This window comes from Macaca nemestrina, chromosome 5 (genome assembly GCF_043159975.1).
Source record: "Macaca nemestrina isolate mMacNem1 chromosome 5, mMacNem.hap1, whole genome shotgun sequence".
Taxonomy (NCBI): Eukaryota; Metazoa; Chordata; class Mammalia; order Primates; family Cercopithecidae; genus Macaca; species Macaca nemestrina.
The window spans coordinates 144,446,083-144,464,048 of record NC_092129.1 but is presented as its reverse complement, the minus strand read 5'-3'; the positions used below and the strand labels follow the sequence as shown (position 1 = coordinate 144,464,048).

The 17,966-nt window shown below is 40.2% G+C and overlaps 1 protein-coding gene across 5 annotated transcripts in view; it reads right to left on the bottom strand.

The window, feature by feature from the left end:
- LOC105474556 (BTB domain containing 9) overlaps positions 1-17,966 on the bottom strand; it is a 479,495-nt gene that overhangs the window by 110,018 nt on the left and 351,511 nt on the right. For all 5 annotated transcript variants that reach the window (XM_011729339.3, XM_071096011.1, XM_071096010.1 and 2 more), the window contains one exon: positions 10,928-11,117. In XM_011729339.3, coding sequence (XP_011727641.1) covers positions 10,928-11,117 — 190 coding nt within the window. The remainder of the gene's footprint in view (positions 1-10,927; positions 11,118-17,966) is intronic.

The following is a 17,966-nucleotide window of genomic DNA, read 5'->3' as shown; positions in this document are numbered from 1 at the left end:
TTTGAGATGGAGTCTCACTCTGTCACCCAGGCTAGAGTGCAGTGGCGCGATCTCGGCTTACTGCAACCTCCGCCTCCTGTGCTCAAGCGATTCTCTTGCCTCAGCCTCCTGAGTAGCTGGGATTATAGGCACCCACCACTGCACCTGGCTAATTTTTGTATTTTTAGTAGAGACAAGGTTTCACCATGTTGGCCAGGCTGGTCTTGAACTCCTGACATCAGGCAATCCACCCACCTTGCCCTTCCAAAGTGCTGGGATTACAGGCGTGAGCCACTACGCCCGGCCAGCTACAGAACATTTCTGAAGCTGAGAATAACAGAAAATATTATTATTATAGTACTGTTTTAGATACATCCAGAAGCTGTGGACTCTAAGGGAAGCTTTTAAAAATAAATGAGAAAAAGCCCCCACTGAATTATATACTTTAAATGGGTGAATTATATGGCATGTGAATTATATTTCAATAAAGTAGTTTTAAAAAATAAACAGAACACATGAAATATGGAGATGTGTTAAAATTCCAAAGCACATGTGAAATGTCAAGCGGGAGGCAGTGTTCTGTGGCAGAGCTGTTGGCGAGATAAGCCAACCCCCTTACCATGACCCTCAGTTTCTTAGCCAACCTTGCTAGGGCTGACCGTATAACATAGTTCTACCTAATAATTCTAAGTGAAAGTTGGCTGGGTAGAGCTTCAAATAAAGCTTTGGATTTTCCTAACAAAAAAGGAACAAACTTGGCTGGTAGGCTTTCATCCTTGTATCCTTTTGTCCTTCTTTTTCCTGCCTAAACACAGACATGGTAGCTAAAACTTTCGTCCCTATCTTGTTTCTCTGGGGCAAAATACACATGGAAAAGACCAAGAAAATTGTAGAGATCACTGAATTGCAGAACCAATACGGGCAGACATGCCCCTGTGGACTTTCTGTTATGTGACACAAAAACAAACAAAACAAAAAATAAAACTGAAAAAAAAAATATCTTTCTCAGTGAGATTATTTGTTATTTGCGGCCAAATGCAAGTTCCTTTGGAGCAAATGACCGCTAGTAAAACAAATGTAAAATCTTAGTTGCAACATATAATGGAAGTTTCTATAATTTATGACCACAGAAAACAAGGGTGGATTGAACCATAAGATGTGATGGCTCCTCTCACTTTTGTTTTAAGGCTATAGGAGGTTCTGCAGGATCATGAAACAAATTAGAATCTTTGGAGCTGGAGTTTTACCATGGGTTGTGCTGTCCTACTCCAGATGGAGAGAAAGGGATGAAACTCAAACTATGATTTAATGTCTTCATCTTGTAAATGTAGACAGTGAGAGCAGCTAAAGCTCCAGAACCACACATGGCAACTAAAAGAACCATTAGCCATTTCTAAACATTAAACTGTACAGAAGGTCTAAAGACTCTTGGCTGGTGTTTGGTTACAGTAAAAGAATAATGTGGCAAGGCAGGTAATATCAAAACCATTGAGGGATATGGTTTCAGGCATAGTAAGGTAAAAGGAAGAAAGAAGATCCTGACCATTAAGTCTTAAGGGCAGCAAGGAAAGTAAATCCAGGGAGAAGTAAAAGCATACTCTGCATTTATCTATGTAACCGATCCCCCTTATACTGAATCTGATACATTGCTGAAAGAGGCAATGCAGCAGGCAAATAATGATTCCTCAGCTAGAGCTAAGACCCTGAGTGTCCAGGAAAGTTGCTGAAAGGAGTCCTTGACGGGCACCAACCAGCCTGTCATCATAATCATCTTTCCTAGAACAAGAATGTGGAAATGGAGGTGGACAGAGAGGAGAGGCAAGAAGAGGAGGTGGAAGAGTTTTTCTTGGTCTCAGTGCTTCTGCTTGTTCTTAAGTAGATATACAAGTATGTGTTGGTCAAGTGCCTCTGTGGTTACCAATGTACAAAGGGCTAAGCTTTTTAAAAAGAGAGATACGCTGACATCAGGTGCTATCAAGATGCACCAAAAGTATCTGAACAAACTGACAAAATTGGGCTCCTGGGAAAAGACTCTCTGATGTAAGCGTACTGGGGGAAAGAATATGAAGATTTTCAAAGGTAGATTACTGCTTTGAATTAATTCAAGAATTAACCTTAAATGACTGTGACCCTTCATCAGTTTTTGCAGAATAGCTTTATTCATTTAATACTCAAAAGCTGTATTAAAGCGACTTGATGTATTAAATGTGTAGAAATTTCAGTTTGCTCAAAGTCCTACGCTTCTGTTAGCCCTCATGAGAATAGCTGCATTTCTGTGACCCCGTGTGGCCTATCCTGGGGCAGCAGCATGTAAAACATCTGCCACAGAAGGAGGAGGCTGATGCTTTCTACTCATTTCGTTTTCCAAGGTGAATAATTCTGGTTTTTAAAATGATTGCTGAAATCACTACTGGTATTTGTTTTAAAGAGTTCTTAACAATTCTAGATAATTATTAAACATGAGTGTGCATGAAATAATGGGTCAGATGGGGCCGAAATCCTCTGTAAAAATGTCTTCTAGATGGGTTAAAATCTTGGAAAGCTAAAAGGATTCTTTTCATATATCCAGCTATATCTTATGATGACTACTTGCCAAGTTCTCCAATCACTCAACAGAAGTAAATGGTTGACATGTGAGGTAAATCACACACATGAACACACAAACATATATATATAGGCATTTAACTTTTCCTGCTTTTCCAAAGAACATCTGAATTCTAGTGCCCCTCCTGTATTTTTAACACACAACTTAGTTGCCATAGCAATACTTTCTGGTCTTGAAATACCTCTAGGATGAAACTGGCTGAGGCATATTTACCATGCCCCCAAACTATCCTGCTATCTGTTTCCAGGATCCAGGATTTTGGCCCTCTAAGCATTCACACAATTCAGACATCAGCACCTACTGGGAACCATAGATAAAATTATTTGCTCTATGATTTTTCTGGGAACCAGAGCTCTGAGGTCTGAGGGTGATAAAAGAAGACTTTACTGTGATGCAGATAGGCTCAGAGAGAAACAACACTTAGTAATAAATCATGGATCAGCGAGACAAGGAAGAATTCCTTGGTTCAGGGCTGTGACAGACGATATTCAACATGACTGATATGAAGCAAATTTTGTAAAATATCTTTCCAATTTTGACTAGAATGATAGGCAATCTTAATCCAAGCCAGAAGAGTCATATATTTAGATGTTTGCTGTATTCTTCAGACTATAAAAAGGAAATTTCTAGCTCTCTAGGTTGCAAAGAAGGCTGTCTTAATGTAAATAGATGCACTGCTTGCCTGTGCAGTACTCAGACAGAATGAAATGGAAGCGGCATGAAACAAGTGAGGCATTCTTACCTGTGCTAATATCATCACCTGTGCTAATGTCAGAGCCTAACTCCAAAGCTCAATCTCAGTCATTTGCTGGATATGCCAGATCTTTAGCAGTTTCCTCACATACACTTAGATGAGACACACTGAGCAAATATGATGTCCAATTTAGTTGATTGATAGAACTCCCTTTAGTTGCACTAGCATCTATGTTGTCAGTTTAGTCAATGAGTGTTTATTGAGTACTCACAGCACAGAGAACCATACTATGCATTTGGAAACTGCTGCAAAGACTCAAGCCCATCACAATATTAAAAAAATCACTATCTTCAACATGAGATTATCCGTGGTCCTACTAGAGATTGAGTGCAGCACAGATGTAGAAAGTACTCAAATAATTACAAAACATTATTTGAGTCATTAGCCCCAATTCCTCTACCCACCCTTATCGACTAAGCCTTCATTTGGCTATTAAGCAGGAAAAAAATGGCATTTTTTGCAGTTCCTCTCCTTTTTCTTTTCTGTGCTTATCCTTCTGGAGGGAAGTGGATGAGCAACAGTTAGGCAGGGTGGTAAGCAGCAGGAAGAAGAAAAAATAGCAGTCTAAAGGAGGTCACGGTAATTTACAAACTGAATAGATAATCTAGAGTTGGTTGTAGCCACACAATAGTGAAAGGACAATTGAACTCGGCATGGGCTTGACAGTTCACAGAGAAAGTAAAATATACCAGATGAATAAGGACCACAGTGGCATATGTAATTCTTTTTTTTTTTTTTTTTTTTTTTTTTTTTAGGATCAATTCGCTATTACTTCTTTTTATCTACTGAATAACTACAAGGCATAAACTGATTTGTGGTTCAGACATTATGTGCCAGATTAACTTTTTAAAGTGGTAGAATTGTTTTTTCCTTCTGCAAAACAAAAAGAGCTTCACCCCACAGGCTAAAGAGATTATGAATACCCATCAAGAACCTACTTTGGGCTAGACATCTTTTGTCCTAACATACTGCATTTATGTAACACTTTCAAATTGAAGAACTCAAAATATTTTTGTGTCATTAACTTCTTAATACTCATAATACCCAGAGAGACAATGGGTTTATTTAGCTGCATCTATCTACACAGTCTTATCTTTTGACAGCCTACGTACTTACTATTAGGTTTGTTATTTAAAAGATTTGGGGTATTTCACTTACACTATTGCACATATCAATTGCAAAAACATCATTCAAGTCAATGTAAAAATTGTTAATTTAATTGACTGTCTTATAATTAGGGTTTCAACAAAGTGCTGTCATTAGCTGGAAAAGACTGGATGATAGGTATACTTAATGCACAGCATATTTAGGTTCTCATACTAGCCTGAAAATACGAAAAATGATATCACAATTAGCAAGTAGAAAGATAGTAAGTCCTAAACTAAGGCGACAGAGGGACTATAAACTAAGACATTAGGTGGATTTGGTTAGTTATTATAACTCGACTCTGCTCTTTTTATGTGGTCAAGCCTCTGAAGATTTCCTGTTATTTAAATTTTAATGTTTTTAAAATGGCATGAAAATGATATAATTACTACTCAATTATCCACTTTTAAGACACATTTCAGGTAATTTCTCTCTCTTTTCTTGGAAATAAAATGAGTAACTTTTGCTGTGCTTGTAAACCTAGCAACACCAAGGACAAACCCCTTTATTTCCCAGTTGTACTATGTCGGGAATGAGAAAGAAATTCAAGAGATGAGAGAGCTTCCTGTGAAATGGTAAAAGTTAGGGCACCTCCTGCTGCTTCTTTTCTAGGAGCAGATTGGGTCAAGGAAGGTCAGGAGCAGAGAAGGTGGCTTTATGAGGGCCTCCCCATCCCTGCCCCTCCTCTGCTCTGATGGCGCTGAAGAAACACTGAAACGGGGGTGGTGGCGGGGGCGTGGGATGGAAACATCTCAGGCTGTCACCTCTCAAAGCTATCACCCGGCTGGCCGTGCTCTTCCCTCCCTCCTGCTCCAGCCACACTGGCCTCCTAGCTGCTCCTGTGGCCTGCCAGGCAGGCTCCACTCCAGGGCTTGGCACTGCCTGTGATGCTCATCCCCAGAGGGCTTACTCTCCCCATCCTTGGAGATCTGCTCACACTTCACCCTTCTCAGTGAGGCCTTCCTGACCACCCAATCTAAAACTGGACTGCGTCTCCAACCTAGTTTTTCCTCCCGATTTCCCCACGGCACTTCTAAATATCAGCCATCTTACAAATAGCATTTGTTTATTATCTCCCCTCAACCCCACTAGAATGTCAGTTCCATGGGGCCACCAATGTTTATTTTGTTTATTCAGTGCTGTATCCCCAGTGCCTACAATAGTGCCTAGCACATAGTAAGAGGCTTAGTAATTTTTGTTGGATGAATCAACGAAAATGCGGGTATAGCGAGAGGGTCAGAGATCATGTATAGAGTCCACCCTCTCTAGTATACCACAGGATATTGGTATCTGACTCACTAAGAGGATTAGACAGCCACTGACCATGCTTAGTTAAGTCCAAACATTTTCTGTCAAGAAAGAAGGCTCTACTTGCCTACCCAACTACAGAGTAAACTCTCAGAAAAGGAAGAAATGGCTCCTGGGGATGAAAACAGCCAAACAAAAGAAATCCTTATTCACAAAGCAATTACGTCCTTCACTTAGCAATAGCAAATGCAGTGACTAAGATAATTCATGTTTGGCCAGGTGCAGGGACTCACGCCTGTAATCCCAGCACTTTGGGAGCCTAAGTCAGTAGGATCACTTGAGCCCAGGAATTCGAGACCAGACTAGGCAACAAAGCAAGACCCTGTCTCTACAAAAAAAATTTATAAACCAGTCAGGTGTGGAGGTGCATGCCTGTGGTCCCAGCTGCTCAAGAGGCTGAAGTGGGAGGATTGCTTGAGCCCAGGAGGTCAAGGCTGCAGTGAGCCATGATCACACCATCATGTTTGAGACCGTTGCCTTTGTAGTCACCAAATATAAAGGAACCTGAATATTTAAAACCAATATATCATTGATAGTACCCTACCTCAGCTATGGTAAGAGAGGGTTTCCAGGATTTCCAGATCTCCTCCCTCCTAGATAGGGAAACTGTTAAGTCACTGGGCTCTGTAATACTCTCCCTCTGGTGTTGATTCAGAATCACTGGGTTTCTTCAGATACAATGTCTAGGAAAGCAAGTCAGCCATCACAAGCAATAGAAGCTGGGGTCAAATGTCACTGACTAATCAACCTGTCATTGGTCAATTACTCATCCCTATGAAGGGGTACCACTCATCTAGTTTCCTGTCAATAAATGTCTATCTGGCTACATCAACTGTCGCTAACCGCAGCCTGCCAAGATCTCCAGCATTGTCCACAAGCATTGGTGGCTAATAAATCTCTCTCCTTTTCCTCTTAATAATGTCACAGAAGAGGCAAATGCAGTTCCTGACAACATAACGTTAGTTTCACAGAGACGTGTCTCTTTGAAGGCTCAGCCAGTTATACAGAGCTTCAATTACATGGATTTTTTTTTTACTGGGGGAAAAAAAAAAAAAGCAGGCTTAAGGAAGTTGGAGGCTTCATACTGTGCTGAGATACACAATGCTGCCTTTGGTGTGTTCATGCTCATCATCCCCGCTTTGAGTCAGGAAAAGAAAAATTGTTTGGGAGAACCACTTTCAATCCGCATTAAAAAAAAAACAAACAAATGGGCACTATTCTCTCTTGCCTTAGACCCCAGTGACAGCCTTTTCTGGAGTCAGATTCAATATCTCTGATTCTTTGGGTAGAGCTAGAGGCCAAGGTGGCCTTGCCACATGAAGAGCCTGTTTGTCTCTCTGAGTTGTCACCCTGATAACAACCTCATGCAGTCCACAATAGATTTTAGATTCTAGATTTCCCACTGTACCCCCCACAGCTTCCTCTTCTTTCTTGATAGACTACCTCATCAGTACACTGAATCTTTCAAGGGAAGCATATTCTGAGTTGCCACAGGCTTTTATGTATCAGGTATGGCTGGGAGGAGGCAGCAAATGAACATTTATATTACAAACGCTCCAACAGAAATTGTATACAAAATATATGTGATTACTGAAGAGGGATCTATCAATAAGTTCAGGAGATAATGGATGGTTAGCAAAGAATTCCCAAAGGAGTGGAGCCTAAAGGGGGGAATAAAAAAAGAGCCAGGGAAAAAAGGAGGTAATGAGAAGGTAGTGAGAGATGCAAACAATGACGTCAGCACGATCAAAGAACTGGAGGTAAAAGGGTAAGAGAGGGCAGGACCCATGTGCAATGCTTTTAATCACTGGATAGGCTGTGACAGAGTCCAGAGTAGCACAGGGTTGGGGAGGGCAGGAAGGGGTGCAGATGCAGGACACAAGGCTGTACAGACAGAGGTAAGTCAGATAGTTCTTAAAATGCCTCAGTCTGAACTTTCTCCTGAAGGCAAGTATTAACCATGAATCCTCTGAGAGAAGGATGTATGGGAGGGATGGCTGTGGGTGGGGAAGTGGGGGGCCCAGTGGAGGTCTGGAAGATTGGGTAGAAAAGTGAAACAAATATTGTGCAACTATGGTGACGTGGTGGGACACAGAAGAGGGGAAGGATTTGTGTGTTTAGGCCATACTGACAGAACTTTATGGCTGACTGGATGAGAGAGGAGGGTGAAGGAGAGGAAGGAAATCAGGAAGATTCGCAAGTTTTTGGCTCAAGTAAGGGACAAATGGATGGTGCCACTGAATGAGATGGGGAATCATGACATAACGTGACTTGACCAGGGAGGGAAGGATAATGGAATTCCATTTTAGACATCTTGGTTTGAGACGTGCATAGAACACTGTTAGATGGTGGCGGTGGTGGAGAGGGAAGTGTGGGGTACCAGGTAAGCAAATGGAAAATGGAGAACATTAAAAGAGAGTGGGCAGAGCTAGTAAACTTCCCGTTTGCTTCAATCTTCATTGGCAAGGAGACTGGTCTTCAAATTAGAAATGTCAGAACAAACATAATAAAGAGAAAATTGAAGTCCCAAATAGGTGAAGTGAAAGAGAGTATCTAGTCAATTTAAATGATTTCAAGTCTCCTGACTCAGATGAGTTACACCCCGAGCCTGCTGAAAGAAATTGCAGATGTAATCTCAGAGACACGATTGGTAATCTTCAAGAAATTGTGGAGGCTATCAGGAGTGCCAGAAGACAAAAGAAAGACAACTGTTTTCCAGATTTTTAAAGTAAAAAGGGATAGATTGTAATGGAAAATATAGAGGTAAGTTTCACATCATCTTTAACAAAAATTCTAGAATAGCTTATTAAATAGATGGTTTACGAGTACTTTAGTTAATGCATACAGATGAGAGAAAGGAAGGTGGGGTGTTATTTGCTATTCGACGGAAGTTTATTTGTACATGTAGCTGATGTGGCTTGTCTCTTTCCCTTCCTAAGCACAAAGTAAGCTGATCTGGCCTGTGGTACAAACTCGAGGCTTCTCTATCTGTGATTTGTTGCCTATGCTACTCAGCCTGTAATGTGGCCCTTTATAAAAAAGGGTCAACAATTTTAATGAAGAATCCACAGTCTGAATTCTCCAAGAAACCCAGCATCAACTCCTTAGGGTGCCCTGGGGAACCAGCAAGCAGCATCAACTTCTGTGGCTATTAGCCTAAACATCAATAAACCTTTGCTTATTAGAATATTAGCACCTTATTTTTTGTGCTATTTCTTTCTTTATATATACTGACTTTAAAATGAGAACAGGAAACAACAAAGTAAATGTGGTGGAACATTATGGGGGAAAGGCAGTCATGTCTTGCCAACACCTTTACTCCAGGAGGGCTAAGATATACATATACATATACACATACATACACATATACATATACATATACACACATACATAAATATATAAACATTATATGTTTTCATTAGCCCTTCGGAGACCTTCTTAGAATGTTAAAAAAAAGAAAAGAAGAGAAAAGAAAAAGCAGCTTAAGACCCAGTTGCAATCTTGAACTAAAAGTATAGTCATGCACTGCATAATGAGATGTTTCAGTCAAGGACGAACTGCATTTATGATTGTCTTATAAGATATAATGCAGCTGAAAAATTCTTATCGCCTAGTGACACCATAATGTCGTAGCACTATTACTTTATTTAAAAAATTCAGTGTTGGCTGGGCGCCGTGGCTCATGCCTGTAATCCCAGCACTTTGGGAGGCCGAGGCAGGCCAATCACTTGAGGTCAGGAGTTCGAGATCAGCCTGGCCAACATGATGAAACCCCGTTTCTACTAAAAATACAAAAATTAGCCAGCTGTGGTGACAGGCACCTATAATCCCAGCTACTTGGAAGGCTGAGGCAAGAGAATGGCTTGAACCTGGGAGGCAGAGGTTGCAGTGAGCCAAGATCACACCATTGCACTCCAGCCTGGGTGACAAGAGTAAGACTCCATCTAAAAAAAATATATATATATATATACACACACACACATACACACACACACACACACACAGAGTAGCCTAAGTGTACAATGTTTTCAAGTCTACAGTACAGTAATGTCCTAGGCCTTCACATTCACCCATCACTCACCAACTGACTCACCCAGAGCAACTTCTTGTCCTGCAAGCTCCATTCATGGTAAGTGCCCTACACAGGTGTACCATTTTTTATCTTCGTCTTTTTTTTTTTTTAATTGAGATGAGATCTTGTAATGTTGCCCAGGCTGGTCTCAAATTCGTGAGCTTTCAAGCGATCCACCCACCTCTGCCTCCCAAAGTGCTGAGATTACAGGCATGAGGCACCATGCCCAGCCACCATTTTTTGTCTTGTATATTATATTTTTATTGTACCTTTTCTATGTTTAGACATGTTCAGATACACAAATACTTACCACTGTGTTACAATTGCCCACAGTCTTCAGTACAGTCACATGCTGTACAGATTTGTAGCCTAGGAGCAACAGGACATATCATCTAGTCTAGATGTGTGGTAGGCTATATACCATCTAGGTTTGCATGAGGACACTCTATGATGTTTCCACGGTGACAAAATTGGCTGACAGTGCATTTCTTACAATGTATCTCTGCCATTAAGCAATGCATGACTATATATCCTCTGAGGGATATCACCAGTCTCACGGTTAAAAATTATATAATCCTATAAAGCAGGCAAGGTTAAAGTTCCCTTCTTAAAACAAAAAGGAACAACAAAAAGCCTAAGCGCAAAGATCACTAAGATTGTTCAGAACCAGATCTCGAATTCAGATCTGTTTTGTTCATATGTAATTCATTAAAGTTGAAAATGATTTTTTCATTCTATATAACTATCTTGACATTATCCTGTAAGTCTCTAACCAATACAAATTGAGACTGGAAAAGGACATAAGTCACCCAGGGAGAAGCCTCTTGTCTAGTTCCTCCATGAGTCTAACTTCAGTGTACTGCCCCAGCGGAAAATCCAAACAAGCACCCCATATCTATCTTGTTGTTGTCCCTTCCTTCGGCTCCCACTCCTTTCTTGATATTTAGAGCAAAGAACAGTACAATGTCTTCACTGAAGTTATTAGGATTATCATTTTACCAAAATACGATCTATATGTGTATCTTCCATTTTAAAACTTATGAATGAGGAGGAATCTTCTTACCGTATTGACCCAATCATGTATGGCTGTGCTAGTTGAACCACAATCGCACCACTTCCTAGCTGGTGACATGTGTAGCCAGAATCCCAATCATAATTCTTAGTGTCCCCATTCAGCAAGGCATTTCGGCTCCGACTGACTCCTTCAATCACGCTGGCACAATCAGCAATTGTTGCAACGTTCTCCATGGGAACTGTGAATCCAAAAACAAGATATGGCATCAGGATAAGAGAAGCCAAATATATCTCGATAGTGTGCTCAGAACAAAATTAATTAATTGCTATCTCAAATCAATGATAAAAGAAAAATTAGAACATTTGGATTATCTTCAGATATTAATACATTTTCCATGCCAAGTAGCTTTAAAAAAAAAAAGTTAAGCCCAGTGGGCATGGTGGCTCACACCTGTAATCCCAGCACTTTGGGAGGCTGAGGTGGGCAGATCACTTGAGGTCAAGAGTTTGAGACCAGCCAACATAGTGCAAACCCATCTCTACTAAAATAAAAAAAATCAGCCAGGCGTGGTGGCATGTGCCTATAGTCCCAGCTACTTGGGAGGCTGAGGCAGGAGAATCGCTTGAACCTAGGAGGCAGAGGTTGCAGTAAGCCAAGATCGCATCACTGCACTCTAGCCTGGGTGACAGAGCGAGACTCGTCTCCAAAAAAAGAAAAAAAGAAAAAGCAAGGCATAGAAAAACACAGGCTATGTATTCATTTATACAAAGTTTTCAACAAAGTCAAAACTAAAACATACTTTGTTTAGAGCTATATACATAAATGCAAAACTAAAAACGGCATCTAGGAAATTAATACAGAAAATTAAAAATAGCGGCCGGGCGCGGTGGCTCATGCCTGTAATACCAGCACTTTGGGAGGCCGAGGCAGGTGAATCACGAGGTCAAGAGATCGAGACCATACTGGCCAACATGGTGAATCCCCGTATCTACTAAAAATACAAAAATTAGCTGGGCGTGGCAGCACGCGCCTGTAGTCCCAGCTACTCGGGAGGCTGAGGCAGGAGAATTACTTGAACCCGGCTGGGAGGCAGAGGTTGCAGTAAGCAGAGATGGTGCCATTGCACTCCAGCCTGGCAACAGAGTGAGACTCGGTCTCAAAAAAAACAAAAGAACAAAAGAAAAAAAGAAAATTAAAAATAGCTTGGGAAGAGGGAAGGGGAAATTTTGGAAGGTTCCCCCTCCCACCCCGCACCAAAAGGTCTAAATATTAATTGGGTCAGGCATAGTGGCTCATGCCTATAATCCCAGCACTTTGGGAGGCTCAGGAGGGCAGACTGCTTGAGTTCAGGAGTTCAAGACTAGCCAGGACAATGTGGTGAAACCCCATTTCTACCAAAAATACAAAGAATTAGCCAGGCGTGGTGGTGCACGTCTGAGGTCCCAGCAACTCGGCCTACTGAGGTGGGAGGATTGCTTGGGCCTGGGAGGGAATGGTTGCAGTGAGCTGAGATCATGCCACTGTACTACAGCCTTAATAACACAGTGAGACTCCCTCAAAAAAAAAAAAAAAAAAAAAAGCAAAAACATTTTAATTGATTTTATGTCTAATAAATACTGGTTTTATTCTATATCTTAAGCTAGCTAGTAGGTACATAGGTATTTGTTTTATTAGTAGTTTCTAAGCTGCAGATATTTTATCTATTATTCTGAAAGTCTGTTTAAAGAAACATGTTAAATTCAGAATTTTGAAACTCACATAATAGGAAAGCGATGCAGGACCTGGTACCAAACCCATTTCAGAATATACAGTTGCCCTCAGCCATGATTCATTTCTTTTTTTGTCTACTATTCTGTGCATTGCAGCATATATGCTCTTCCCATTGTTCATGAACTGCTGCATCTTAAAAACCCAGCTGTTCTGGTTTTGAGTCTCTCTCTCTCTATAACTCAAGTCTACATCAACCTGCTCATTTATAAAAGTCAAGAACTTCCTCAAAATGATGGATGCTCACTATGATGTAAATTCTCTAAACACTGAGAAGAGAATAAAAGGTAAGGGCCTTTTAAGTCCCCTGGGACCTTTTCTGTGCATTTAAAATAAAAACCTATAATTTTCTTCAGACATTTAAGCTATTTAACCAAAACCTACTTACATTCAAGGTTTGTAGCTTACATCAGATAATTTAAAAGTAGACTGGAAAAGAAAAAAGTAATTTTACATATATCTTCTATGCAACTCATTTATTTTCCAAAGTTGGACATGTTTGTACTTAAGCCCTCATCTCGTATGCCTTCACTAATTGCTTTGCTCTCTGTAGCTGAGTAAAGCCACCCACAGAGAAGAAAGGAAGGGAGAGGAGGGAGAGAGGATGAATTTTTCTGGTGATGAATTCCTTGATTATGAAGCTTAATTCCAAAGCAACAAGCAAAAACACTGGTGAAATTACCTGTAAGGACAGTTTCCTGGCAGAGAAGGAGCTCAGAGAGAAGCTCCCTGTGACTTTGGAAAGAAACAGAAGTGGACTATATTTAGAAGGTAAGTTATGGTACTTCTATCTCCTGGAAAAAGGGCAGTATTTGATTTCGAAGAGAGAACGAAAGGAAGTGGTATAAGATGTACAGTAAATTGGGCGGAGACATAACACTGTAGACAGGTTATGCTGCAGCAACTTACAGGCCCCTACTCTCTCAGTGGCTTAACACAGCACACATTTATTTTTTCACTCACCCTATGTATTCCACAACGATCAGCCAGGAGGCTCTGCTCATTGTATCACTCTGGAATCCCAGTCACAGAGGCTTCATATTGACATGTGCTTCCCAAATCACAGCCACAGTGGGAAGAGAGTAAGCTGGGCACAGGCTCTTAAAACTCTTCCCCAAAAGTAATACATGTCACTTTGCACATATTTCATTGTCTAAGACAAGTCACATGGCCTTACCTAACTTCAAAGGGGACTAGAAAGCACAACCCTGCTGTGTGCCTGGGAAAAGCTCCCGGGAGAAAAAATGGAGTATTTGGTGAACGACATTTAATGTCTACCACAAACATTAAGCCTGGATGAAAGAGCATTCAATGGACAGGTACATCTGGTCATCTGTTTCAAGTACATAAAGTATTTCAGTTTATGAATATTCTAAGAGTTATATATCTATTCTCTTGCTGAGGGACATTTAGATTGTTACCATTGTTTTCTTTGCCATTACAAAGATGTCTTCTTATATTCCGGGTAAGAGTTTCTTAAAGGAATACTTAAGATTTCTATGTATGTGGAAGTGGAATTAGACTCATGACTATGAGTTAACTTCAACTTGCCTAGATATTGCCAAATTATTCACCAAAGTGGTTGTAAAACTTTATACTCTCTCCTTGAAGAGGCCCTTCACATCCCTTGTAAGTTGGATTCCTAGGCATTTTATTCTCTTTGAAGCAATTGTGAATGGGAGTTCACTCACGATTTGGCTCTCTATTATTGGTGTATAGGAATGCTTGTGATTTTTGCACACTGATTTTGTATCCTGAGACTTTGCTGAAGTTGCTTATAAGTTTAAGGAGATTTTGGGCTGAGATGACAGGGTTTTCTAAATATACAATCATGTCATCTGCAAACAGAGACAATTTGACTTTGACTTCCTCTCTTCTTATGAATACTCTTTATTTCCTTCTCTTGCCTGACTGCCCTGGCCAGAACTTCCAACACTATGTTGAATACAAGTGGTAAGAGGGCATTCTTGTCTTGTGCTGGTTTTCAAAGGGAATGTTTCCAGCTTTTGCCCATTCAGTATGATATTGGCTGTGGGTTTGTCATAAATAGCTCTTCTTATTTTGAGATACGTTCCATCAATAACTAGTTTACCGAGAGTTTTTAGCACGAAGGGGTGTTGAATTTTATCCAAAGCCTTTTCTGTATCTACTGAGATAATCATATGGTTTTTGTCATCGGCTCTGTTTCTGTGATGGATTACGCTTATTGATTTGCGTATGTTGAACAAGCCTTGCATCCCGGGGATGAAGCCGACTTGATCGTGGTAGATAAGCTTTTTGATGTGCTGCTGGATTTGGTTTGCCAGTATTTTATTGAGGATTTTTGTGTAGATGTTCATCAGGAATATTGGCCTGAAATTTACTTTTTTCTTTCTTTTTTTTTTTTGAGATGAAGTTTCGCTCTTGTTGCCCAGGCTGGAGCGCAGTGGCGAGATCTCAGCTCACTGCAGCCTCCACCTGCCCGGCTCAAGCAATTCTCCTGCCTCAGCCTCCCAAGTAGCTGGGATTACAGGTGCCCACCACTACGCCCGGCTAATTTTTCTGTATTTTTAGTAGAGATGGGGTTTCACCTTGTTGGTCAGGTTGGTCTCAAACTCCTCAGGTGATCCACCTGCCTCAGCCTCCCAAAGTGATGGAATTACAGGTATGAGCCACCACGCCCGGTTGAAATTTTCTTTTTTGGTTGTGTCTCTGCCAGGTTTTGGTATCAGGATGATGCTGGCCTCATAAAATGAGTTACAGAGGAGTCCCTCTTTTTCTATTGTTTGGAATAGTTTCAGAAGGAATGGTACCAGCTCCTCTTTGTACCTCTGGTAGAATTTGGCTGTGAATTCTTTTGGTCCTGGGCCTTTTTTTTTTTTTTTTTTTTTTCTGGTTGGTAGGCTATTAATTACTGCCTCAATTTCAGAATTTGTTATTGGCCTATTCAGGGATTCGACTTCTTCCTGATTTAGTCTTGGGCGGGTGTATGTGTCCAGGAATTTATCCATTTCTTCTAGGTTTTCTAGTTTATTTGCTTAGAGGTGTTTATAGTATTGTCTGATGGTAGTTTGTATTTCTGTGGGATCAGTGGTGATATCCCCTTTATCATATTTTTTTTTAATTGTGTCTATTTGATTCTTCTCTCTTTTCTTCTTTATTAGTCTGGCTAGTGGTCTATCTATTTTGTTAATGTTTTCAAAAACCAGCTCCTGGATTCATTGATTTTTTGAAGGGTTTTTCGTATCTCTCTCTCCTTTAGTTCTGCTCTCATCTTAGTTATTTCTTGTCTTCTGCTAGTTTTTGAATTTGTTTGCTCTTGCTTCTCTATCACTTTTAATTGTGATGTTAGGGTGTCGATTTTAGATCTTTCCTGCTTTCTCCTGTGGGCATTTAGTGTTATGAACTTCCCTCTAAACACTGCTTTAGCTATGTTCCAGAGATTCTGGTATGTTGTGTCTTTGTTCTCATTGTTTTCAAAGAACTTATTTATTTCTGCCTTAATTACATTATTTACCCAGTAGTCATTCAGGAGCAGTTGTTCAGTTTCCATGTTGTTGTGCAGTTTTGAGTGAATTTCTCCACTGCTCAAGGAAATAAGAGAGGACACAAACAAATGGAAAAACATTCCATTTGTTTTTCATGGATAGGAAAAATCAGTATCGTGAAAATGGCCATACTGCCCAAAGTAATTTATAGATTCAATGCTATCCCTATCAAGCTACCATTGAATTTCTTCACAGAATTAGAAAAACCTACTTTAAATGTCATATGGAACCAAAAAAGAGCCTGCATAGCCAAGACAATCCTAAGCAAAAAGAACAAAGCTGGAGGCATCACTGCTACCTGACTTCAAACTATACTACAAAGCTATAGTAACCAAAACAGCATAGTACTGGTACCAAAACAGATATATGGACTAATGGAACAGAACAGAGGCCTCAGAAATAATGCCACATATCTACAACCATCTGATCTTTGACAAACCTGACAAAAACAAGAAATGGGCAAAGGATTCCCTATTTAATAAATGGTGTTGGGAAAACTGGCTAGCCACATGCAGAAAACTGAAACTGAACCCCTTCCTTACACTTTATACAAAAATTAACTCAAGATGGATTAAAGTCTTAAATGTAAGACCTAAAACCACAAAAACTCTAGAAGAAAACCTAGGCAGTACCATTCAGGACATAGGCATGGGGAAAGACTTCATGACTAAAACATGAAAAGCAATGGCAACAAAACCCAAAATTGACAAATGGGATCTAATTAAACTAAAGAGCTTATGCACAGCAGAAGAAACTATTATCAGAGTGAACAGGCAACCTACAGAATGGGAGAAAATTTTTGCAATCTATCCATCTGACAAAGGGCTAATATTCAGAATCTACAAGGAACTTCAACAAATTTACAAGAAAAAAAAAAAAAACATCAAAAAGCAGGCAAAGGATATGAACAGACACTTCTCAAAAGAAGACATGTATGTGACCAATAAACATATGAAAAAAAGCTCATCATCACTGGCCATTAGAGAAAAGGAAATCAAAACCACAACGAGATACCATCTCATGCCAGTTAGAATGATGATCATTAAAACGTCAGGAAACAACAGATGCTGGAGAGGATGTGGAGAAATAGGAACACTTTTACACTGTTGATGGGAGGGTAAATTAGTCCAACCATTGTGGAAGACAGTGTGGCAATTCCTCAAGGATCTAAAACCAGAAATACCATTTGACCCAGCAATACCATTACTGGGTATATACTCAAAGGATTATAAATCACTCTACTATAGATACATGCACACATATGTTCACAGTAGCAAAGACTTGGAACCAACCCAAATGTCCATCAGTGATAGACTGGATAAAGAAAATGTGGCAGATATACACCATGGAATACTATGCAGCCATAAAAAAGGATGAGTTCATGTCCTTTGCAGGGACTTGCATGAAGCTGGAAACCATCATTCTCAGCAAACTAACACAAGAACAGAAAACCAAACCCCACATGTTCTCACTCATAAGTGGGAGTTGAAGAATGAGAACACATGGACACAGGGAGGGAAACATCACACACCAGGGCCTGTCAGGGGTGGGGGTCTAGGGGAGGGATAGCATTAGGAGAAATACCTAATGTAGATGACAGGCTGATGGGTGCAGCAAACCACCACGGCACGTGTATACCTGTGTAACAAATCTGCATGTTCTGTACATGTATCCCAGAACTTAAAGTATAATAAAAATAAAATAAAATAAAATTTTGTGCCAAAAAACAAACAAACAAAAAAAAAAACTTTATACTCTCATTTAATTGCTCCACATCCTCACCAACTCCTGGT